This window comes from Cyprinodon tularosa, unplaced genomic scaffold (assembly GCF_016077235.1).
Source record: "Cyprinodon tularosa strain WSP-4 unplaced genomic scaffold, ASM1607723v1 ctg490, whole genome shotgun sequence".
Classification (NCBI taxonomy): domain Eukaryota; kingdom Metazoa; phylum Chordata; class Actinopteri; order Cyprinodontiformes; family Cyprinodontidae; genus Cyprinodon; species Cyprinodon tularosa.
The window spans coordinates 380,563-401,965 of record NW_024039219.1 but is presented as its reverse complement, the minus strand read 5'-3'; the positions used below and the strand labels follow the sequence as shown (position 1 = coordinate 401,965).

At 40.3% G+C, this 21,403-nt stretch overlaps 1 protein-coding gene across 1 annotated transcript in view; it reads left to right on the top strand.

Moving 5' to 3' along the window:
* hfm1 (helicase for meiosis 1) overlaps positions 1-21,403 on the top strand; it is a 58,199-nt gene that overhangs the window by 21,336 nt on the left and 15,460 nt on the right. The window contains exons 16-30 of the mRNA XM_038302482.1: positions 3,661-3,806; positions 3,883-3,977; positions 4,091-4,224; positions 7,014-7,061; positions 7,174-7,254; positions 7,339-7,430; positions 8,064-8,170; positions 11,776-11,823; positions 11,901-11,998; positions 12,078-12,212; positions 12,324-12,409; positions 12,514-12,597; positions 14,504-14,661; positions 15,612-15,715; positions 21,135-21,308. Coding sequence (XP_038158410.1) covers positions 3,661-3,806; positions 3,883-3,977; positions 4,091-4,224; positions 7,014-7,061; positions 7,174-7,254; positions 7,339-7,430; positions 8,064-8,170; positions 11,776-11,823; positions 11,901-11,998; positions 12,078-12,212; positions 12,324-12,409; positions 12,514-12,597; positions 14,504-14,661; positions 15,612-15,715; positions 21,135-21,308 — 1,590 coding nt within the window. The remainder of the gene's footprint in view (positions 1-3,660; positions 3,807-3,882; positions 3,978-4,090; positions 4,225-7,013; positions 7,062-7,173; positions 7,255-7,338; positions 7,431-8,063; positions 8,171-11,775; positions 11,824-11,900; positions 11,999-12,077; positions 12,213-12,323; positions 12,410-12,513; positions 12,598-14,503; positions 14,662-15,611; positions 15,716-21,134; positions 21,309-21,403) is intronic.

Sequence of the window (21,403 nt, the reverse complement as noted above, 5' to 3'; positions counted from 1 at the left end):
AACATCAAAGAAATTAATTGTCTGGATGAAACTAATTATTTGATGGTTTTTATTTTTTTTAAATACCAACAGGTCATAATGAAAATGAGCTTAAATGAAACAAAGCCAATGAGTCTACTTCCAAAATGTAAGGAATAGAAGTAAAAAGTTGTCTAAAAACTATGCTGGTGACGATTCTCAGTCATCCAGGTCATATTTATTCCAAAAAAGTTAAAATCAATCCACTGTTCTTTGTTTCCAAGTCTGAAGACGTTTCTCTTCCATCCAGGAAGATTTTTCAATTCAAAATGTCAGAAATAGCGTTTAGTTCCAGGTTTTATCCAGCAGCCCAACAAAGCCTGGTTTTAGTTTAGAAAACATGCAAATAGAAACGGATGAACGGGTCCCCCCCTTTGGAATGGGGGTCGTTTGGCTTCTTTGTTAGCCTGCAATGCCCCATACCTGTCTATATCTCTGAAAGGGGGGTCGTTAAAGGGAATTGCTGGCCTGGCTGAATAGGTGAGGTCTTCTGTTCTCCTGTAAAGGGGTTGGAGCTGCGATGATTTCTAAACAGGAACAAGGGCTTTTTGGGTCTGTAGAGAACAACGATCTTTCAGCTTGGAATATAGACAATTTCCTGATTCCCATATTTTCTCAAACCCCTGAACTGAGCGTCTGTTATTTTCTTTCTTTTTTCTGTCTTAATGTTGGCAGTGGGCTTTAGGCTGCCCTGCAAGGCTTTAAACCTGGGTTTAACCGGAGACTAAGCCATTCTCAAGCACATATCAAGGTGCTCATTTTGAGCCTGGATCCAGATTTATTGTTGATTCTGTTCATGGTGGAGAATCCTGCTTCACAGCAGCAGGTTGAGCCAAACATCCTCTAAATGTGCAGGGTCATCTTCGGTCCGCGCCGGCCAGGTCAGGATCCGCTATTGCAATCGCACCAAACAGGAAAAAGAACTTCAAGAAGATCCGGTTTGTCAAATTAAAACATATTAACAACAGATCGGTAATAACTACAAATTAAAGCATAATTCTTATATATTTCAAAAAACTAACACAGTTTATTTAAAAGATTGGATGCAAACTATTGGTCCTTCAACAGACCAGGAAGCAGATTTCTCATCTCCATCAGAAACATCTGCTGGATGCTGATGGGGATTTTTTTAATATGTCATATTAAATTAAGCGTTCATTTCTGCATGTTTTGCTCCTATTAATTTAATGATAATATCGTTCATGCTGTCCTCGAGCTCCGAGGATAAATCAGAGCTCAGCGATACGGGAGGAACAGCGGAGGCTGTAGGCTTTGCTTTGCGCAGGAGGTCTGGATGCTGCGGGGCGGAGAGGAGACAAATATGTGGGATTTTAGGGTAACAGGAGAAGCGGCACAAGTGACGTTTAGAGACTGTCGTCAGACAACATGTGGTAATTTATAAATGTCTTAAATCAGGTTGGGTCCGGATGAGCCAGCAGGTGTGTCCGGATTAATAGTTAACTATTTCATCTGTTGTTTTTAAATTTTTTTTATCTCAAATAAATAAAGAATTCCAACTTTCCCGATAATACCTTTACTTAGCTTTACTGTAAATTTGTGGATCTGGTCAACACTGGAAAAACGATCTAGAAATAAGTAAACATTTCTTAAATTAAGTGTACAGTGAACCCTCGTTTATCGCGGAGGTTACGTTCCAAAAAGAACCCGCGATAGGTGAAATCCGTGAAGTAGAAACCTTTATTTTTTTTTTTTACAGTTATTATACAATGAAATACTCCATACAACATTGAAATCAAGGAACAAATTCTTTTTACAGGCCCAAGTAGGGATGCACGATATTGGGATTTTGGCCGATATCCGATATGCCGATATTTTAAAACTCATGTAGCCGATAACCGATATCGATACCGATGTTAAAGCTGGACAAAAATAAGTAGTCATTGAAAATAGCAGTTTTGTTATCCATTTCTGACACTTTGAAAAATAATATACTCAAATATATTTTCATATGCTGATATCAAATAGATTTTTAAAAACGCGGTATCGATCTATTTTACTTTCAAAATCTCGTGAAATTCCATCGTTCTGTTACAAACTCTCGTGATATTTTGCAAATTCTTGTGAGATTTTGTTAGTAAAATAGATCGATACCGCGTCAATATATCAACATATAAAAATATGGCAAAATTTCGTGAATTTTCGGGGGATTTCGTAGCATAACGATGACATATAGCAATATTTCATTAGTAAAAGAGATTGATATGGTGTTTTTAAATGGCAATATATCAGCATATGAAGATATTGGGATATTTTAATGCATCAATATTTTTTCCCTCGTCTTTAGAAGTTTTTAAGTCTGTAAAAAAGAAGTTTTTGAGGAAGAAGAAGAAGAAGTATTTTTTTTTTTTTTTAGACTTTAGAAACTCAGAAGCTGATCAAATATCGGGTTAAATATCGGTGGGGGGGCCGATGTCCGATATTCAGTTTTAAGGCCGATACCGATAGGGGGCCGATTATATCGTGCATCCCTAGGCCCAAGCATTTGTTTAACAAATAAAAGTACGGTATAAATGTTGTTAACTACTGTACTGTACTGTAAAATAATATAGTTATAAATAAATAAGTAATAATTTTAATCATCAATACAAAATGAAGTGTTAATATTGCGGGGATCATAACCGCCCCGCCGTGACGGATTGGAACAGGAGAAAATGAAAAATGATTATGAAAAAAAATACAAAGTACAGTAGGACAAATAGTGACTGACATGTACAGTACAGTATTTCACTGCTGTTTGACGGAGCCGCTGCGTCCTGACTCTGCTCTGTGGCGTTTTTTTCTTCTAAAGCCTGCGTTGTAGGTGTGTTTTTTGGAGAGAAGAACATAGTTATCAGTAGTTGTCGCTCTTTTTTTTCTGGGCCAAAAGATCCTTATAAACCGACATGCCACCATCGATTATGTTCGACAATAAAGTTTAACAATGCATGATGCAAATCCGTGAAGCAGCGAGACCGTGAAAAGTGAACTGCGTTATAGCGAGGATTCACTGTATTTGCCATTAATTTGAGTAAGTAAATGAGATAGTTTGCCAATGGAGTGAGTATTTTTACTCTAAAAATAAGATATTTAGATCTTATGCATTTGAAATAAGACAATGCAATTGTGTTTTCTTATTTTAAGTGTAAATTGTCTTGTTTCATTGGCAAAATGTCTCTTTTACCTCCTCAATCCAAGAACTAATGCACTTAATTTAAGAAAAAATTTCTAATCTAGATTTAGATTTTTTTCCAGTGAACAGTTGCCTTTTGTATCTATGCTTCTTTTTCTATGTCTGCTTCGGTCTCCTTGAACCCCAGTGGGCCTCAGCAGATGGCCGCTCACACTGAGCCTGGTTCTGCTGGAGGTTTCTTCCTGTTCAAAGGGAGTTTTTCCTCTCCACTGTCGCTACAAGCATGCTTAGTGTGAGGGATTGCTGAAGAGTCAATGAGTCGATGCAATCAGCTGGTTTTCCTTAGATAGAAAACTTTGAATCAATCTGACTGGATGATCTGGTGAACTGGAAAAGATGACATGATGTGAATTGGAGCTATAGAAATAAACTGAATTGAAATTGAATAAACTGAACTTTTGCAGACTTGTGTTAACGGGATGCAGGCGTCACTATAAGTTGTTGTGTCCTAGTTACAACTCGGACGCTGGCCATGGGCGTGAACCTTCCCGCTCACCTGGTAGTGATCAAGTCGACAGTGCAGTACGTGGCCGGCTCCTGCGAAGAGTACAGCGAGGCTGACATCCTGCAGATGATTGGCCGGGCCGGACGGCCTCAGGTTGGAACACATAAACCTTTGCCGTGAAGTTTGGTCAGAAACACTTTGAAGTTTTAATGCCTTCTTAATCTCCCAGTTTGATACGTCAGCAACAGCAGTGATCATGACCAAGGTTCAAACCAGAGAGAAGTACATGAAGCTGATGAATGGAATGGAGATCATTGAGAGCAGGTAGGACAAAGAGCTGCTTGTTTTCATCCCCCACCCCCTTTTTTTTTTTGCTTATCTCATTCTCTCCTGCAGAACTGTAGCACATGAGGTAACAATACTCTGTCCTCTCCTAGCTTACACCGTCACCTGATGGAGCACCTGAATGCTGAGATTGTTCTCCAAACCATCAGTGATGTCAACATGGCTCTAGACTGGATCCGCTCCACTTTTCTCTACATCCGAGCTCTTAAGAACCCCTCTTACTATGGTCAGTCTCTGAATTACAATCCACTGTCCATTTTCTCACATAAAAAAACCAAATCTATTCTTTAAGGCTCTATATCACGGACAATCACAAAGAAACTCATAATATGTAGAGTGATAAAAACTGGAGAAAGGTTTCAGGGCCTTTAAAGCCTTCACTGCTGGCCTAAAGTCAACCAGAAACACTGACCTATACTCACAACCTAAACGCTTATTTTCTTCTATCCAAAGATCTCATGACGAGAGTGGACAGTCAGAGGGAGGAAAGCTTATGATCGTATCATGCACAAGGAAAGAGTTTTATGCTTTTATGTCACCAAAGTCTCCACTAACGCAGAAATAGGTTGCTAGATATGGGGCTATGTGTTTTTTTAAAATAAAGATGGTATAGTTAGAGTGGCTGAGGTTAACCTGAGCTATCGCTATAGTTCTGCTGCTATAGGCTTAGACTGCTGGAGGACATAGGGACCCCTTTTTCATCATTCTGCTTCATTCTATCTCTATTCTCCCACTCTGCAGAATCTGTTAGTTCAATCTCTAACGTTCTGCTCTCTCTGCTTTTTCTCATAGTAGCTTCATCTGGTCTGTTCCTGTTTGGCTGTGACTCCATCCTGGAGAGAAATATCAGCTGTGCTGCTGCCATCAACACCTTTGTTTCTAGATGTTGGAGCTTGGCCTGTTTTACAGTGTAGTCCTGTTTCTCTGACTGTGACTAACTGGATGTGCTCTCTTCATCCTCTGACATGGGAGCTGGCTCGGAGCTCGTCTGCCTGGCTGTGTGTTTCCTGGACGGGGCCGCCTGTGGAGCTGGTTGCCTTTTGTATCTATGCTTCTTTTTCTATGTCTGCTTCTGTCTCCTTGAACCCCAGTGGGCCTCAGCAGATGGCCGCTCACACCGAGCCTGGTTCTGCTGGAGGTTTCTTCCTGTTCAAAGGGAGTTTTTCCTCTCCACTGTCGCTACAAGCATGCTTAGTGTGAGGGATTGCTGAAGAGTCAATGAGTCGATGCAATCAGCTGGTTTTCCTTAGAGAGAAAACTTTGAATCAATCTGACTGGATGATCTGGTGAACTGGAAAGTGACCTGAGATGACATGATGTGAATTGGAGCTATAGAAATAAACTGAATAGAATTTAATTGGTAGGGGGTTCTGAAAATGTGCTAAATTTAGTGACAAAAACGCTACGTCGGCAACACTACCCGAGCAGATCTGACCACCTGAGCAGATCTAGTGACTTCAGTCGTATTGTTATGCTACAAGCATTTAGCTAGCACTAGCTAGCATCATTACACTAACTACAAGCATGTAGATGTTTCAGTTTTTTCATTACCTCTAAAGCTTGTTTGTCCAAAGTCCAATTTTTCAGGACTTTACTGTAACGTTTTTTTGAAAGGCACTTACTTCTACTGCATGCATAGATCTGCATGCTAGCTGGAAGTTTTAGTTCTGTGGTAGGAAACCCACTTTAAACTTACTGCCACTTATTTAATGTAACAAAATCCAAATTGTTGGCTTCTGTAAGATTATATTGGAATTGCCCAGCCCTTCTCAGGGCTACAATTAAATCGAAGAATAGCTAAAAAGAGTAGAAATTACTGCTCTGCTGGAACTCAGTTCACAGCTGAGCAAAAAAAAAAAAAAACTTTTAATAAACTTTTTCAAAAATGTTCTGCTACATTTTCCCTGTCCAGCAGCCAAATAAAAAAGGGCATTAAAAGTAGAAACAGTCCAGAGACAAGGGCGGATTTAGGAAATTTGGGGCCCTAGTCAAAAACAGGCAGGGGGCCCTCTGAACTGAGAAGACAACACATAAAACAGACCCGTTATACAGATAGAGAAATGTTAATAGAATAGACATCCATTATCTGTTCTAGGTTGTGTCCCTCTCTTCTTGTCCCTTTTCTTCTTGTTTTCCTCTCTATGTTTTGTACTCAGCTGACTTTTCATGCTGTCTCTAAAGGAATGAAAGATTTTTTCCAAGCACTAAGCTCACTTAGCTGATTGCTCCTTCCTGTGTTTCCAAAAAGGCCAAAGTAAATAACCCAGTCCTTCTTTTCACTGTAGACAAGCCATGATCTGCTTATCTGTTCTCCATTTTTCATTTGGATGAAATAATAGCTGCATGAATCATGACAGCAGACAAGATAGAGGAGAGCAGGAGGCGGGGTTACCAACCTACTCGCTCTGGAGAGCAGAGTTCGCTGCTTTTAGATGTTGTCTCCAAAGTCTCCAGTAGCAGAAAAAAGTCTCTAGATTTGGCGCTAGGAGCTTTTTAGAAATCAAAGTGCTAGAGGGGTCTGAAAAGTGGCTAAATATAGCGACTAAAGCGCTAAGTTGGCAACACTGCTCTTTGCATGGTTTGTTTTCAAATGGTTTGCTGCTGTCTGTTTGGACCTTACTGAACATGTGCAGCAAATGGACTGATCCAATATGGTGGACACTGATGGGGGGGGCTGAGACACACTTAATATTATAAGTTGTATCAACCATATGTAAACAGAGTTTTATGGGGCCCCCAGGAACATGGGACCCTAGGCAGCTGCCTAGTATTGCCTAATGGTAAATCCCCCCCCCCCCCCCCCCCCGCCAGAGGGTGATAACTTTAAAGGAGCTGCAGAGCTCCAAGAAAAACATGAGTCTTTTGCCTTTGTAGAATCGTTGAAAGACTGGAAAGACCGTTCTGACACAAAATCCAAGTGAATGAACTATTTGGTTGTAAACTTCAAAGCTAAAAACGTTTTTCAGCATCTCTTGTCATCCTATGTTTACTCCTCTATCCTCACTTTCTGCTCAGGTTTCTCTACCAACATTGACCAATATGGCATTGAAGCCAAACTCCAAGGTGAGTGCTAACTGAAACATTTTAATCATTCTGAATAGAGCTCCAACAACCAGCTAGCTGCTAACAGTGTTCCTCTTGTCAAGCTAAAGTCTGATTACTCTGTCTTCTTCAGAACTGTGTCTTAAGAACCTCAACTCTCTGTCCTCCATTGACTTGATCAGCATGGATGAGGATATCAACATCAAAGCAACTGGTAGAAAACCTTTAAGTCTCAATTTAGTGGTTTGAAAGAGCTTTTCCTTGTGTTTACCTGGAGACGCTTGTTTTGTTTCGACAGAAGCGGGCAGGCTGATGGCGAGGTATTGCGTTGCCTTTGAAACCATGCAGCTGTTCAGCAGAGTGACTGGCACAGAAACCCTGCCTGAGCTGGTAGGCTCTCTAACCTCTTAACATCCACCTAATTTTGGGAAATTCTCACCTATTTTGCATCCCAAATGCTAAAAGGAAATAACTTAGGATCTCTAAGCCCAAATTACATTATTTGGAAACTGACAACTTCTAGTTTGAGGTGAAAATTGGTGAAAATTCTAGATGAAAATTGGGTGAGTAAAACACAGTCCAAGCTGCATCCGTTCAAACCTGACTCAAAGTAGTTTTTTTATTCTAGAAAATAATAAGTCTTCTTTGAACCGCAGTAATAAAGACCTGCTTGCTTGTTGTGGCTGCTTTGTCATGTTTACATTCTGACATGCTGCTATGTCTGTGTTAATTGTGCTTTGCTGCTCACTGTGTCCATAAAATGAACTAGGTGGTTGAATTGTGGAGAATCTAAGTTTTCCAACGATGTCTAACATGTCTATTGGTAAACGTTTTATAGGTGTAAATTTCATGCATTCTGAGTTATTAGCTGCAAACGCTTTAAAACGCTTTTTTGAGAGGCTAAACAACAAAACTGGTTTTGTGTCAAAATGGTTAAAATGGAACTCCTGTTGGTGCAGATGCATGACTATTTTTAAGATTTGATGAAAACAAAAATCCAGACTAAAGTCGTTTTATGTGCAGGTTGATCTGGTGTCAAAGAGCAAGGAGTTCAGAGACGTTCAGTTAAGGGTGAATGAGAAGAGGCCGCTGAACACTCTGAACAGAGACAGGAACAGGACAACCATCAGGTCAGAATCACTTCAGATCACAGGTGTCAAACTCAGAGCCTTCCTCTGCAGTGTATCCATCCCACAAGAGACAAAAATGGGATTCATGTCATAAAGCTGAAGTAATGTTCTTTTAAAGCTGCATTCACGACGGGCGCGTTCTGGGCATCGGGTTTACATGCAAATTCTATGGGGGGCGGCGTTAAGGGGTCCAGCATCGCATCTGAGCTTTGGTAGAGACGCATTTCGAGTGTCCTGGCATCCGAGCATCTGAGCATTCGATGCTGGACTTCAGTAAATTCAATCTGACTAAATCACACGAAGAGAAAAGACAATTAGAAGAAATTTATTGATACAATTAATGTCATGATGTTCTAAGAGATCTGACCCACATGCAGGAAACCACTCAGAGAACCAGAGTAAAAGTTTAACAGGTTTATTGAAATAATCAATAAGGTTGATCCAGGGTAACTCAGAGAGCTGGTGAACCGGAACTGGAAGTGAGAAGGGAAGTTCAGAGGTTAGTTCAGGGTCCGTGGGAACTTTGAACAACGTCTTGCAAAAATCAGAGATAAACGGGACTCACGTTAGCAGAAAAAGGTTCTCTTCCCAGAATCCAGTCGGTGTGGGTTTATCCAGAGATTGGGGGGCTCGTTGGAGGGCGGACAGGTTTTAGGTTGAGTTGGTTCCTTGAGGAGCAATGAAGCGGACTGCCACTAAGATTTCCAGGAGAACTTGAACGGGTCGTGTGGAGATTAATCCCCTGCTCAGTGTGAAGCTCAAAACAATCCTTCCAGGGGGAGAAAGAGAAAATTCCAGATTACAGGATGACTTCCTGTCGAAAAGGCAAAGACAAAAACAAAGTTAGAACTCAGCTAAACTCAGCTTGGCTAGACTACCCAAAACTGGCAAACACTCTGGCGACGAGGTAGTGGCAGTCCACCGATTAAGAGTCCTCAGATAATGAGGCAACCAGCCGCAGGTGTGTGGGAGGACCAACGAGAACAGGGTGCCACCTGGTGGTGGAAGGAGAGAACACCAAAAACAAAACACAGCCCACACACACAGCTTGGATAACACAGGTTGAGAGAACCTGTCCATGATGAGCAAGCATGAGGCGACAGTGGAGAGGAAAAACTTCCCTTTGGGAAGAAACCTCTGGCAGAACCAGGCTCAACATGGCGGTCTTCTGCTGGACCGGTTGAAATGAGACAGGGAACGCAGTAAGAGTCCAACTTAAGCTACGATGGTGGGGGCGGGGCTGGAGGGGGGGTTGAAACAGGTTCATCTGAATGAAGTCACAGAGCATCCACCGCCTGCACACAGGAGCAGACGTGTTGAAAATCGGAGGCCTTTTAAGATGAATTTTGGATGCTGATTGGCTTTCGTGGAGGCCTGGTTCAAAGCTGATTGGCTGTCGCAGGTCGATGTAGGAGAGCAATCAGTTTCTTCAGTTATACTTCCGCCTAGGCTCCATTTTAATTTTTGCCACTGGACACCGGGGCGTCAACCAATCAGAAAAGCCGATCTAGCAGTTTTTGGGAGAGACGGACACTACCTGCAAGCTGTCATCGCTTCTGCAGACATTCTGCATAGGAAAAATAAATAAATATCAAGGTGTTCCTCTGCACCAGACGTGCCGCTACGAAGGGAAGCGGGAAATCCGCCAGAGGCTGGCCACAGGAGAGAGCATTCAGGGGGGGTTTTCAGCGCTAATTCCCGACGGTATGCTGGAGGTCTGGTGCTCTGAACAAAAACTGCATAAAACCTCTCACTATCTCGTAATTATGACATCTTAATTATGATCTCGTCATTATGAGATAAGATTTTTATATATTTTTTTATGAATTAAATATGCTTCCATACTTTAGTTTTGTACGAAAAATAGACTTTAACCCACCTTAACGGGTGTGTATTCCTTTAGTCATGTACAAAAAAACAATTTAACTACTTACTTTTTGGTGTTTTTTGAAGCATATAGTGATCTGAGCTTAAATCACTAAAGGGTTACACGCCTGTTGAGGTAGTTTAAAGTCTATTTTTCATAAAAACTAAACAGATAAATGCAAATCTGACGTCTTTCGCATTGACTATGGATACGCTGGTCTGATGAGGTATGCACTGCAAAAAATTGAAGTCTAAATAAGTCATTTGTTCTTAAAATAGGTGGGGGGGGGGGTTCCGGAACTGAAGATGTAAGTTTGACACTTTGCCAATGGAACAAGACGATTTACATTTAAAATAAGACAAATAAAGTGTAAATGGACTTAATTTAAGAAATTTGTACTTATTTCTAGAAGGTTTTTGCAGTGTGCTCATTTGACAGAACACTGCACTGGAAAAAATCGAAATCTAGTTCATTTGTTCTTGAATTGAGGAGATAAAAGAGACATTTTGCCAATGGAACAAAACTATTTAGATTTAAAATAAGAAAAACAATTGCATTGTCTTATTTCAAGTGCATATTATCTAATTTTCTTATTTTAAGGGTAAACATTTTCATTCCATTGGCAAATTATCTCATTTAGCTGCTCAAATTCAGGGTAAATACACTTAAAGGAATAGTACACCCAAAACATGATTAGCCTTCATTTTCTACTCACCCCCATGCTGAGCAACACTCTGGAGTACTTTTTTGATATCTCAAATGCATCTGGAGATCTGGGAGGCTTCTTGCTGTCTGCTGACATTCAAATAATGGAGGTCTATGGTGACTGAGACAGAAAGGTCCATAAAAGTCCACAAAAAACGTGTCAATATTCCTCCATACTGCTCGTCCAATGTATTCCAAGTGTCCTGAGTGGGTAGCATCCAGAATTTACTCAAAACGAAGTCATTTAGAATGTTTTTAGAGCATAAACAGTAGTGTATAGGATTTCCTGAAAGCGCGCACACGCGCGCTCACGACGCTACGGAAGCCGGCAGACCAAACCAGCGCATTCAGCTCGGCAAAGAACTCATGCTCTTCCTCAACACTGAAGTCCTCAGATATTTTTCTTTCGTTGTTTCTTTCTTTGCACAGGTAAACAGCACATTTCTTCTTCTACGCTTGCATTATTAGCAGAGCAGACGCTGAATGCGCACTTTCATCTGGTTTGGTCTGCCGGCTTCCGTAGCGTCGTGAGCGCGCAGCTGCGCGCTTTCAGGAAATCCTACACACTACTGTTTATGCTCTAAAAACATTCTAAATGACTTCGTTTCGAGTAAATTCTGGACGCTACCCACTCAGGACACTTGGAATACATTGGACGAGCAGTATGGAGGAATATTGACACGTTTTTTGTGGACTTTTATGGACCTTTCTGCCTCGGTCACCATAGACCTCCATTATTTGAATGTCAGCAGACAGCAAGAAGCCTCCCAGATCTCCAGATGCATTTGAGATATCAAAAAAGTACTCCAGAGTGTTGTTCAGCATGGGGGTGAGTAGAAAATGAAGGCTAATCATGTTTTGGGTGTACTATTCCTTTAATTTAAGAAATGTTTCCTTATTTCTAGATTGTTTTTCCAGTGCGGCCCTTTTAATGACTTGATAATGCCGATACAGAAATGAGTTAAACCAGATGAAATAGTGGGCTGGTAAGAAACGAGACTTATTCACTTTAACTGGTTTGTATTGTTTTCAGATTTCCTCTAGAGGGAAAGATCAAAACCAGTGAGATGAAAGTGAACTGGTAGGTGTGACGTCTTATAAAATCGTTCCTCTCAGTAACTTTGGTGGAAATCAGCCATGCTTGTTGTTGTCTTGCAGCCTGATTCAGGCTCAGCTGAGCTCCATCCCAGTTCAGGACTTTGGTCTCACGCAAGAGACGGCAAAGATCTTCCGGATCGGGATGCGCATCAGCAAATGTGAGGCTTCTGAATTGGAGAAAAAAAGCTAGGAAGATTCAGATTTTTCAGGTTTTATCTTGTGTTTTCTTCTCAACAGGCCTGTCAGAGTTCCTCATTCATCAGGCTAAGGCCGGTTTCTCTGCTGTGCTGAACTCCCTGATCTTGGCTAAGTGCTTCAGAGCTAAAGTTTGGGAAAACTCTCCTTTTGTTTCCAAACAGATCGAGAAAATAGGTCAGTTTGTTGCCACTATTAATGGCAGGTTTAAGGCCTCCTTATGCCTACATTTCTAAAATGGGATTTTCCTCTGTCAGGTAATTTGCTGGTAACTTTTTGTGTTTTAAGGTCTGACTCTGTCTACTGCGATGGTGAATGCTGGACTCACCAGTTTCACGAAAATAGAGCAAACCAACCCCAGAGAGCTGGAGCTGGTCAGCCCCACCAGCTGATTCACAAAGCTTTTTTCTCTTGTCAATAGTCATGAAATGTGTTTTTATTCGACTCTTTTGCTTGATTTTTACTCACCTCCATTTAGATTCTTAACCGACATCCACCATTTGGAAACCAGATCAGAGACTCTGTCATACATCTCCCAAAGTACGACGTCAACCTGGAGCAGGTGGGCGCCACTGCAGACAAAGGAGGAAAAAAACGTTTGCATTTGTTATACGGTTTCATTCTTTCTGTTTTTTTATGGCTATGAATAGGCAGACATCTTCTGTATTCATTGAAAATATTTATATTCACTTCAGGAAAGAAGTCTAGAGCTGCATTTCTCCTCCTGTTGTTAATCGTCTCTAGATATTAAATAAATTCTAACTTTTATCATTTAGTGGGGGAATGATAATGAACACAGTCAGATAAACACAAACCAAATGAACATTTTGCCAAATAACACAAAATAACCTCCATCAGAGCCAGCGGTCCTTCACACATGGCTATGGCTAACGTTAGCCCTGACTGCCGTTACCCTCGGAGGTCCGCTGGTTTTCGCGGTCCTCAACTTTGGAAAAAACTATTTAATTATGCAATAAGTCAGTAAATGGGCCTTATGGTGACGCTTAAAGTAAAATGTTCTCGTCTCAAATGATATTAAAATGTACTTTTATTGAACAACAGTAACTGAAAAGAGAACTTTTAACTTAATACTCTGAGCTAAGTGAGCGCTAACCTGGAAGCTGCTGCTGCTGCAGTGCATGCTGGGACAGCTGGCAGTCACAAGAATGGACAAGTCTGCTCTGATGCATGCTGGGTAAAGAGGGAGGGGCGAGAACTACATCTGGGGACTTTGTCCGTTTGCTGTTGTTCTTGTGAATTGGAACAGTACTAGGGCTGAGGCTGATGACGTTTCACGAGTACACGAGAGAAACGGCCAATGTCACCATTTATTGATCTCTGCAAAGCATGCTGGGTTGATGATGCGGTTAGGTCCTACTGAGTAAACATAGGAATGCTAACATCTGGTCTAAATGTAAACAGTACCACACTAAGTTGCTGCCTCAAGAGTTTTCATGAACTGTTATACATGAGATATCTATCTACTGTTTTCTATATCAGGCAGAGCTAACACGTTAGCAGAAGCTAACGTGAAATCTGAATCAAATAGGAATATAATGAACAACTGTTTAAAGTGACAGTGAATCGTCTTTCAGTAAGATGTCGTTCTAATATACCTGAGAAAATGTTTGGATCCTGATGCTAACTGCTAACAGCTTTGCAGCATAGCTCTCCATCTTGGTTAGCGTCTCCAAGCAGCAGCAGCATAAACACCAGCTTCAGCCAGCTCTCCCCTCTTCCTCCACTTAGTTCTCCTCATCTTCATCACCTTGTTTTATTCTCATCAATTAATCGCACTCTGGTTCAATTTGAAAAGCATTTTATCATTTAAGCAGAACATCAGGTTACTAAACAGCTTAGATGTTTTTGGTCTATTCATACATTGAAAAACAGAAATACTTTTCTTTCTTTCTTCTACGGCTTCTTGTTATTCTTTTTAGGGAAATGATGGATAACTTGGCCACCTTTACATCTATACGTAGATAGCTAATTTATCTCCAATTATTATTATTATTTTTTTAATGTAAGGCTGTGTGATTGTTTAAAACATGTTTTCTGTGCTGCTGTCTTTACCAGGACGATCTTTGAATAGAGATTTTAGTTTAAGTAAGATTTCCAGGTGAAATAAAAGTTAAAGCAATAAGAAAATATTAAAGCTGTTTGACTGCGATGGCAAAAAAAACAAAAGAACGCAACTTTTTTCACATCTTCTTACTGCAAAATATGATTTTGAAAATATTAAAGTAAGTTTCATGATGAAACTTTCAAAAATTATCTTTGATTTCAATCCTGATCTTAATTTAATGCTTGTAAAAAAAATGTTACTCAGAGAAATGGAAGCCTGATGAGTGGATTTTAGAAAGAGATCAAGAATTTCTGAAAATGTAATTTGATAAAATCTCTACCTTCTTGATTACTTTATAATAGCTTTATAAAGTAAATCTGGTTTTCTGTTTTTTTTTTACTAGCTGCCAAGGTACAGCAGCTCCACAGCGGAGATTTTGGTCAAGGTGACATTACTGAACCGAGCCCAGCTGCAGTCCAAGAGAACAGCTCCAGCCAACCACTGTGTGTCTTTGATCGTCGGCAACTATGAAAACAACGTCATCTTTCTACAGAAACTCATGTGAGGAATACTCGTCTTAATCCCTCTGCAGTTAAAAAATAGTTTGTCTCTAGGTCCGTGAGGCAGACACCCTGTCTACTTTTAAGGCTAGGTTTAAAACTTTCCTTTTTGATAAAGCTTCTAGTTAGAGTGGCTCAGGTTATCCTGATCTATCTCTATAGTTGTGCTGCTATAGGCTTAGACTGCTGGAGGACATAGGGACCCCTTTTTCATCATTCTGCTTCATTCTATCTCTATTCTCCCACTCTGCAGAATCTGTTAGTTCAGTCTCTAACGTTCTGCTCTCTCTGCTTTTTCTCATAGTAGCTTCATCTGGTCTGTTCCTGTTTGGCTGTGACTCCATCCTGGAGAGAAACATCAGCTGTGCTGCTGCCATCAACACCTTTGTTTCTAGATGTTGGAGCTTGGCCTGTTTTCCAGTGTAGTCCTGTTTCTCTGACTGTGACTAACTGGATGTGCTCTCTTCATCCTCTGACATGGGAGCTGGCTCGGAGCTCGTCTGCCTGGCTGTGTGTTTCCTGGACGGGGCCGCCTGTGGAGCTGGTTGACAGCTGCCTTTTGTATCTATGCTTCTTTTTCTATGTCTGCTTCTGTCTCCTTGAACCCCAGTGGGCCTCAGCAGATGGCCGCTCACACTGAGCCTGGTTCTGCTGGAGGTTTCTTCCTGTTCAAAGGGAGTTTTTCCTCTCCACTGTCGCTACAAGCATGCTTAGTGTGAGGGATTGCTGAAGAGTCAATGAGTCGATGCAATCAGCTGGTTTTCCTTAGATAGAAAACTTTGAATCAATCTGACTGGATGATCTGGTGAACTGGAAAGTGACCTGAGATGACATGATGTGAATTGGAGCTATAGAAATAAACTGAATAGAATTGATGAGGTTTGATAAAACATCAGTGAGGTTGAAGGAGGGGGGGGGGGTGGGGGGGGTTTCTCCATGTCTGTTTGTCAGGGACTCCCTGTTGCTGAAGTCTGGCTGTTGGACCAAAAAGATCGATGTGCCAAAAGCTTCCAAAGGAAATGAGATCAGTGTCCATCTCATCAGCTCAGAATATGGTAAACTGTGGAAATGATCTTCCTTTACATACATTCATATGTTTAGTTTAGACATATATTAGCAACATACAGCAGGTTTCCATGTGCCTCAATATCCTTTACTTTGAACATATTGGTTCTGTAAATGAAAAAATCCCATGTTGAGAAATAATTTATTTTAATATAATAATTGGTTATAAAATTATTGGTATTCCTACTATCAACACTTTCTATATGGAGTGAATTTTTTCCATTATTTATCCGACCAGAGAACTTTTTTTTTTATTAAAAATTTAAAATGTTTATTTTAGAAATCAAACTTTTAAAAACTCCTTAATGATATTTTTTCAATATTTTTTATTTTTTTTTATTTAGATTTTTAGAAATATTTTTTTAAATTTAATTTTATTGTTTTAAAATTTCCCTTCGTGGAATCGTGATTCTCTTAGCCTGAGCCTGAGGATGTTATCCGAGGCTCTACCTCCGACACCGAAACAAGGCCATAAATATGAAGCCTAAAAAAAAACTTTAAGTTCAACACAAAATATTAGCAAGTTCCAAAAACATACAAAAACAAACAAACTTCAATCCGTCAAGTTATTTATTCTTTTTACAAAACTATTGTCTTCATGTTTAATTTTCTCTTTTTTTTAACAAATGCTTTTTTTTATTCTTTTAACAGACTTTATGTCCCCAGTTTAGCTCCATACAAATGCCAGCTGAACAACTGTATTTCAAAAAGAGAACTTTGAAAAGATAAAGTTTAAAAAGAGAATTAATTTGAAATAATAAGCATCTAAAAAATGAATTATTTGACAAAGACTTTAAACCTTCCGGGAAAGAATTGGAGACCTAATGTCTGAGGAACATTTTGGGTACGATTAGAGCTGATCTGTGGAAAAACTGAGGTCCGTTTCAAGCAGGAAACTAAATTAACTCCTTTCTAGAAAATACATAACATGCTATATGTGTACTTTATATTATTTATATTTGCCAAAGCTGCCATGAAATGAGGATTCATCAAAGAAGACCCAGTTTTATTCAAACTGCATGCGCTTTGAGCATCAAAAAGCTTCTGCTGCTTCATTTCCGATGCTTGTCCGCATTAAGGTCAGCCATCCAGTAAAGTGAGTCCAGATGCTTCTGCTGCTCCTGTGTTCGATGCCAGAGAGCAGCTTTGCTATATTAGCTGTGATCAGCGGGTAAAAAGTAGTTAGAATCTATGTTGAAGTGAGAAAGTCCTCCTGAAAACATGGTCTGTGCAGTCAGTTCATCCAGATTACCATCCTGCCTTCAAAGATTATTTCTCTGTGGGAGCCGCTCAGACCCCCACATACCGGCGCTGCGCTGTCACTGGGAATCCCCAGCAGCAGCTGCCTCAGGCCGCTCGCCTCTTGGGGGTTTTCCCCTCCTGTTGGTGGCGGCTGGAAGTAGATGTTAGCGTTTTTCACGTAGGTAATCCTACGGAGCCCCTAAAGGGACATGGAGGAAAAAATAAGCTTTTGCGTTGTCAGCGAACCGGAAGTAAAACAGACACACAACAGTGGAGGGCAAAGTGTACTGCTATGGGAGAATAATACGCCCATGTGTCAGCTACAACCATGAAGGATGATTTGGAGAGGTTCTTAATTTCTAGAGAAGTCCAAAAACACAACATTACACGAATAAAGAGAGACAAGCTCAGTATGCAATCCTACGCAGCCCCTAAAGGGACATGGAGGGAAAAAAAACTTTAGCGAGATCCCGCAAAACCTTTTCAAAATCACAGAAAAAATAAACTTTTGCGAGATCCAGCAATACTTTTGTGAGATCTTGCAAAACTATTGCGGGATCTCGCAAAAGTTTATTTTTTCCGTGATTTTGCAAAAGTTTTGCGGGATCTCGCAAAAGTTTTGTGAGATCTTGCAAAACTATTGCGGGATCTCGCAAAAGTTAATTTTTTCCGTGATTTTGCAAAAGTTTTGCGGGATCTCGCAAAAGTTTTGTGAGATCTTGCAAAACTATTGCGGGATCTCGCAAAAGTTAATTTTTTCCGTGATTTCGCAAAAGTTTTGCGGGATCTTGCAAAAGTTTTGTGAGATCTTGCAAAACTATTGCGGGATCTCGCAAAAGTTTATTTTTTCTGTGATTTCGCAAAAGTTTTGCGAGATCCCGCAATACTTTTGTGAGATCTTGCAAAACTATTGCGGGATCTCGCAAAAGTTCTTTTTTTCCCCTCCATGTCCCTTTAGGGGCTCCGTATAATCCAAACTGCAGGCAGCAGAATATAAAAGCCAACATATTCTGCCGGCAGGTTTCTACATTTGAAGTTAATTTAGGCGTTAATAAACTGTTTCAGAGGAGTGATCATAGCGCTCTGCATCAGCAGTGCTGCGTCTGACTCCCTGCCAGCTCCCAGATCAGCTTCTCTCATTGGTCGATGTGCCGACGAGCAGCAAAAGTTCATTTTGTCCATCTCCAGCAGCTGCTGCTCCTGCTGCTCTACACGCTGCAGGACCTTTCGATGAGCCTTTTGATGAACCATTGACTTTGCATGTAAAGTGGCTACTTCTGCTGCCAAAAGTACATTAGATGTGAACGTAGCTTTAGGCTCAATCCTAATACCTCAAATTTTAGCTCCAACCTCCTGTTCCTTCACCATCCGCAGGGCTAACAATTTTAACACTATCCAGGGTAGGAAACCAACTCCAGACTAGGATTATGTCTTATAGAGGTGGAGTGGCGGCATTGTGGTCAGGGCATAGAGCTTTAAATCCTGAGGTTCTGAGTTCAAGCCCGACTCCCACAGACTGCCACTCTGGGTCCCTGAGAAAGACCCTTAACCCCACACTGCTCCTGAAAGGAGATGTGTTAAATGTAGAGTTATTTTCTCCATTGTGAGATCAATAAAATTCTTTTTATTTTTGTTCAACTCTGTGAGGTGGGCTGTTCCTCTATGTCACGCAAAGGATTATGGGTAACCATATACCTCCTCGGTGGCTTGGAACGTCAGGAGGTCCTTATGATTAATGGATTGGTGCAAGGAGGCATTCCTGCTTCCTGGTCCTAGCTCCTTCCTAACTCCCAACAGTATCGGGATTATTATGATGAGCGTGGACGAGGTTGAGTCGGCTCTAAACTTGGACCCGGCCAGGCTCCGTTTACTGGACCAGTCGCCATAGTAACCGAGTCCGACTCAGAGGGACCCAGCTTTATGGAACCCAAATGAGAACAAAATATGAAACTAAACCAGTTTTATGAAGCACTCCTCATGTGACTGGAGGCACAATATGATGCATGCCCTGAATTAGCAAACAAGGAAGTAATAGAGCAGAGGTCATGGATTAGCGGACCGCGGTCCGGATCCGGACCCACCTGCCGGCTAATCCGGACCAAACCTGATTTAAAACATTTATAAATTACTGCATGTTGTCCAATGACTGTGTCTAATTTCACTTGCTCCTCTTCTCCTGTTAATACGGTAAAGCCCTGGGGAGCGTCCGGCTCCAGGCTGCACGTGATCCAAATGAGCCAATGAGCTGTCAGTCTGGGTTGCTGCTGCTGCTACTTTTAGACACAGCAGGCAAACCTGTGGCAAGCCGGGCGATGGGAAAGAAGGAGAAGACCATGAGAAAAAGAGAGCAGAGAAAGTGTGGACTGCTGGAAGAACTGCGGTGAACTGGTGAAAGAGAAGTGAAATGGCGTGCTCAAAGATGACCCTGCACATTTAGAGGATGTTTGGCTCAACCTGCTGCTGTGAAGCAGGATTCTCCACCATGAACAGAATCAACAATAAATCTGGATCCAGGCTCAAAATGAGCTCCTTGATATGTGCTTGAGAATGGCTTAGTCTCCGGTTAAACCCAGGTTTAAAGCCTCGCAGGGCAGCCTAAAGCCCACTGCCAACATTAAGACAGAAAAAAGAAAGAAAATAACAAACGCTCAGTTCAGGTGGTTGAGAAAATATGGGAATCAGGAAATTGTCTATAAACCAAACTGAATGATTGTTGTTCTCTACTTAAAAAACAATTTAGATTCTAAAATAGAAAAATTTTGTATTTATTTTTTTAAATATTTTTTCATTTAAAATGTCAATGTATAACATGGATGGAAAAACACCTCATTTTATTTCAGTGTTAAATTCTGTTTAAAGTAACGGATTATAATTAAAAATGTCTCCGGACCTTTACTGGTGGATGATTTTCTTTATTCGAACCCCGCTGATTTTTTTATTGGTTATCACTGCAATAGAGCAAAGCAACCTTCAGCAGAGATGTGAAAGGAGAGGAAATATTGAAAATCAAGTGTGAAAAAGTTCCGCAAATTATGGCTACAGGATTATGAGAAGAGTAGAGCTCAGAATATGTTATGATCGTTGGGGTTCATTGTCAGGAAAATGCTTGGCACATACTCCGTTTTTCAACATGAATGGATGGTTTTTAATGATTTTTTTTATGTGTTTTAGTACATGATAGGAATCCTTTGAAGGAATTGCTAGTTTCCAATAATTTGTCCGCTGTGATTTTGTTAAAAACAATATTTACTCAACAATATTCCCATTAAAGATTACTTTTCTTTTAGGGATATTGGGATTTTGGCCGATATCCGATATGCCGATATTTTGAAACTCATGTAGCCGATAACTGATATCGATACCGATGTTAAAGCTGGACAAAAATAAGTAGTCATTGAAAATAGCAGTTTTGTTATCCATTTCTGACACTTTGAAAAATAATATACTCAAATATATTTTCATATGCTGATATCAAATAGATTTTAAAAAACGCGGTATCGATCTATTTTACTTTCAAAATCTGGTGAAATTTCATCGTTCTGTTACAAACTCTCGTGATATTTTGCAAATTCTTGTGAGATTTTGTTAGTAAAATAGATCGATACCGCGTCAATATATCAACATATAAAAATATGGCAACATTTGGTGAATTTTCGGGGGATTTCGTAGCATAACGATGACATATAGCAATATTTCATTAGTAAAAGAGATTGATATGGTGTTTTTAAATGGCAATATATCAGCATATGAAGATATTGGGATATTTTAATGGATCAATATTTTTTCCCTCGTCTTTAGAAGTTTTTAAGTCTGTAAAAAAGAAGTTTTTGAGGAAGAAGAAGAAGTAGTATTTTTTTTTTTTTTTAGACTTTAGAAACTCAGAAGCTGATCAAATATCGGGTTAAATATCGGTGGGGTGGCCGATGTCCGATATTCAGTTTTAAGGCCGATACCGATAGGGGGCCGATTATATCGTGCATCCCTATTTTTTTTTCACAGTGAGATTATGCTCCAGTAACGAAAGATAATTAAATTATGTTTATAATTACATCTATTTCAAGTCATATTAGATATTTTTCTACTTTAGAGTGAAATGTCTTATATATTTTTAAGAGGAGGACGTTTTTGTCTTGTGTTTGTTAAACTTGACCTTTACCTGCTTTGTAGTGGGGCTTGACATCCAGATGAAGTTTCCTGTGTACTACTCTGCAACCAGAAGGTTTGGGACTGAAGTTGCCTTCAACGTAACAGACGTTGCTGTTGGACAGAGACCCCAACGTTTCGATCTGATGCTGCAGGACGCAGCGCAAGGAGAAAATGTCTCATCCACCAAAGAGCAAGGCAATATGAAGCGGTTTTCTTATGTATGGAGTGACATTTGTTCCATTATTGTTCCAAGCGAATAATAAAACAAAAAGAAATGAAAGTTTGAGAAA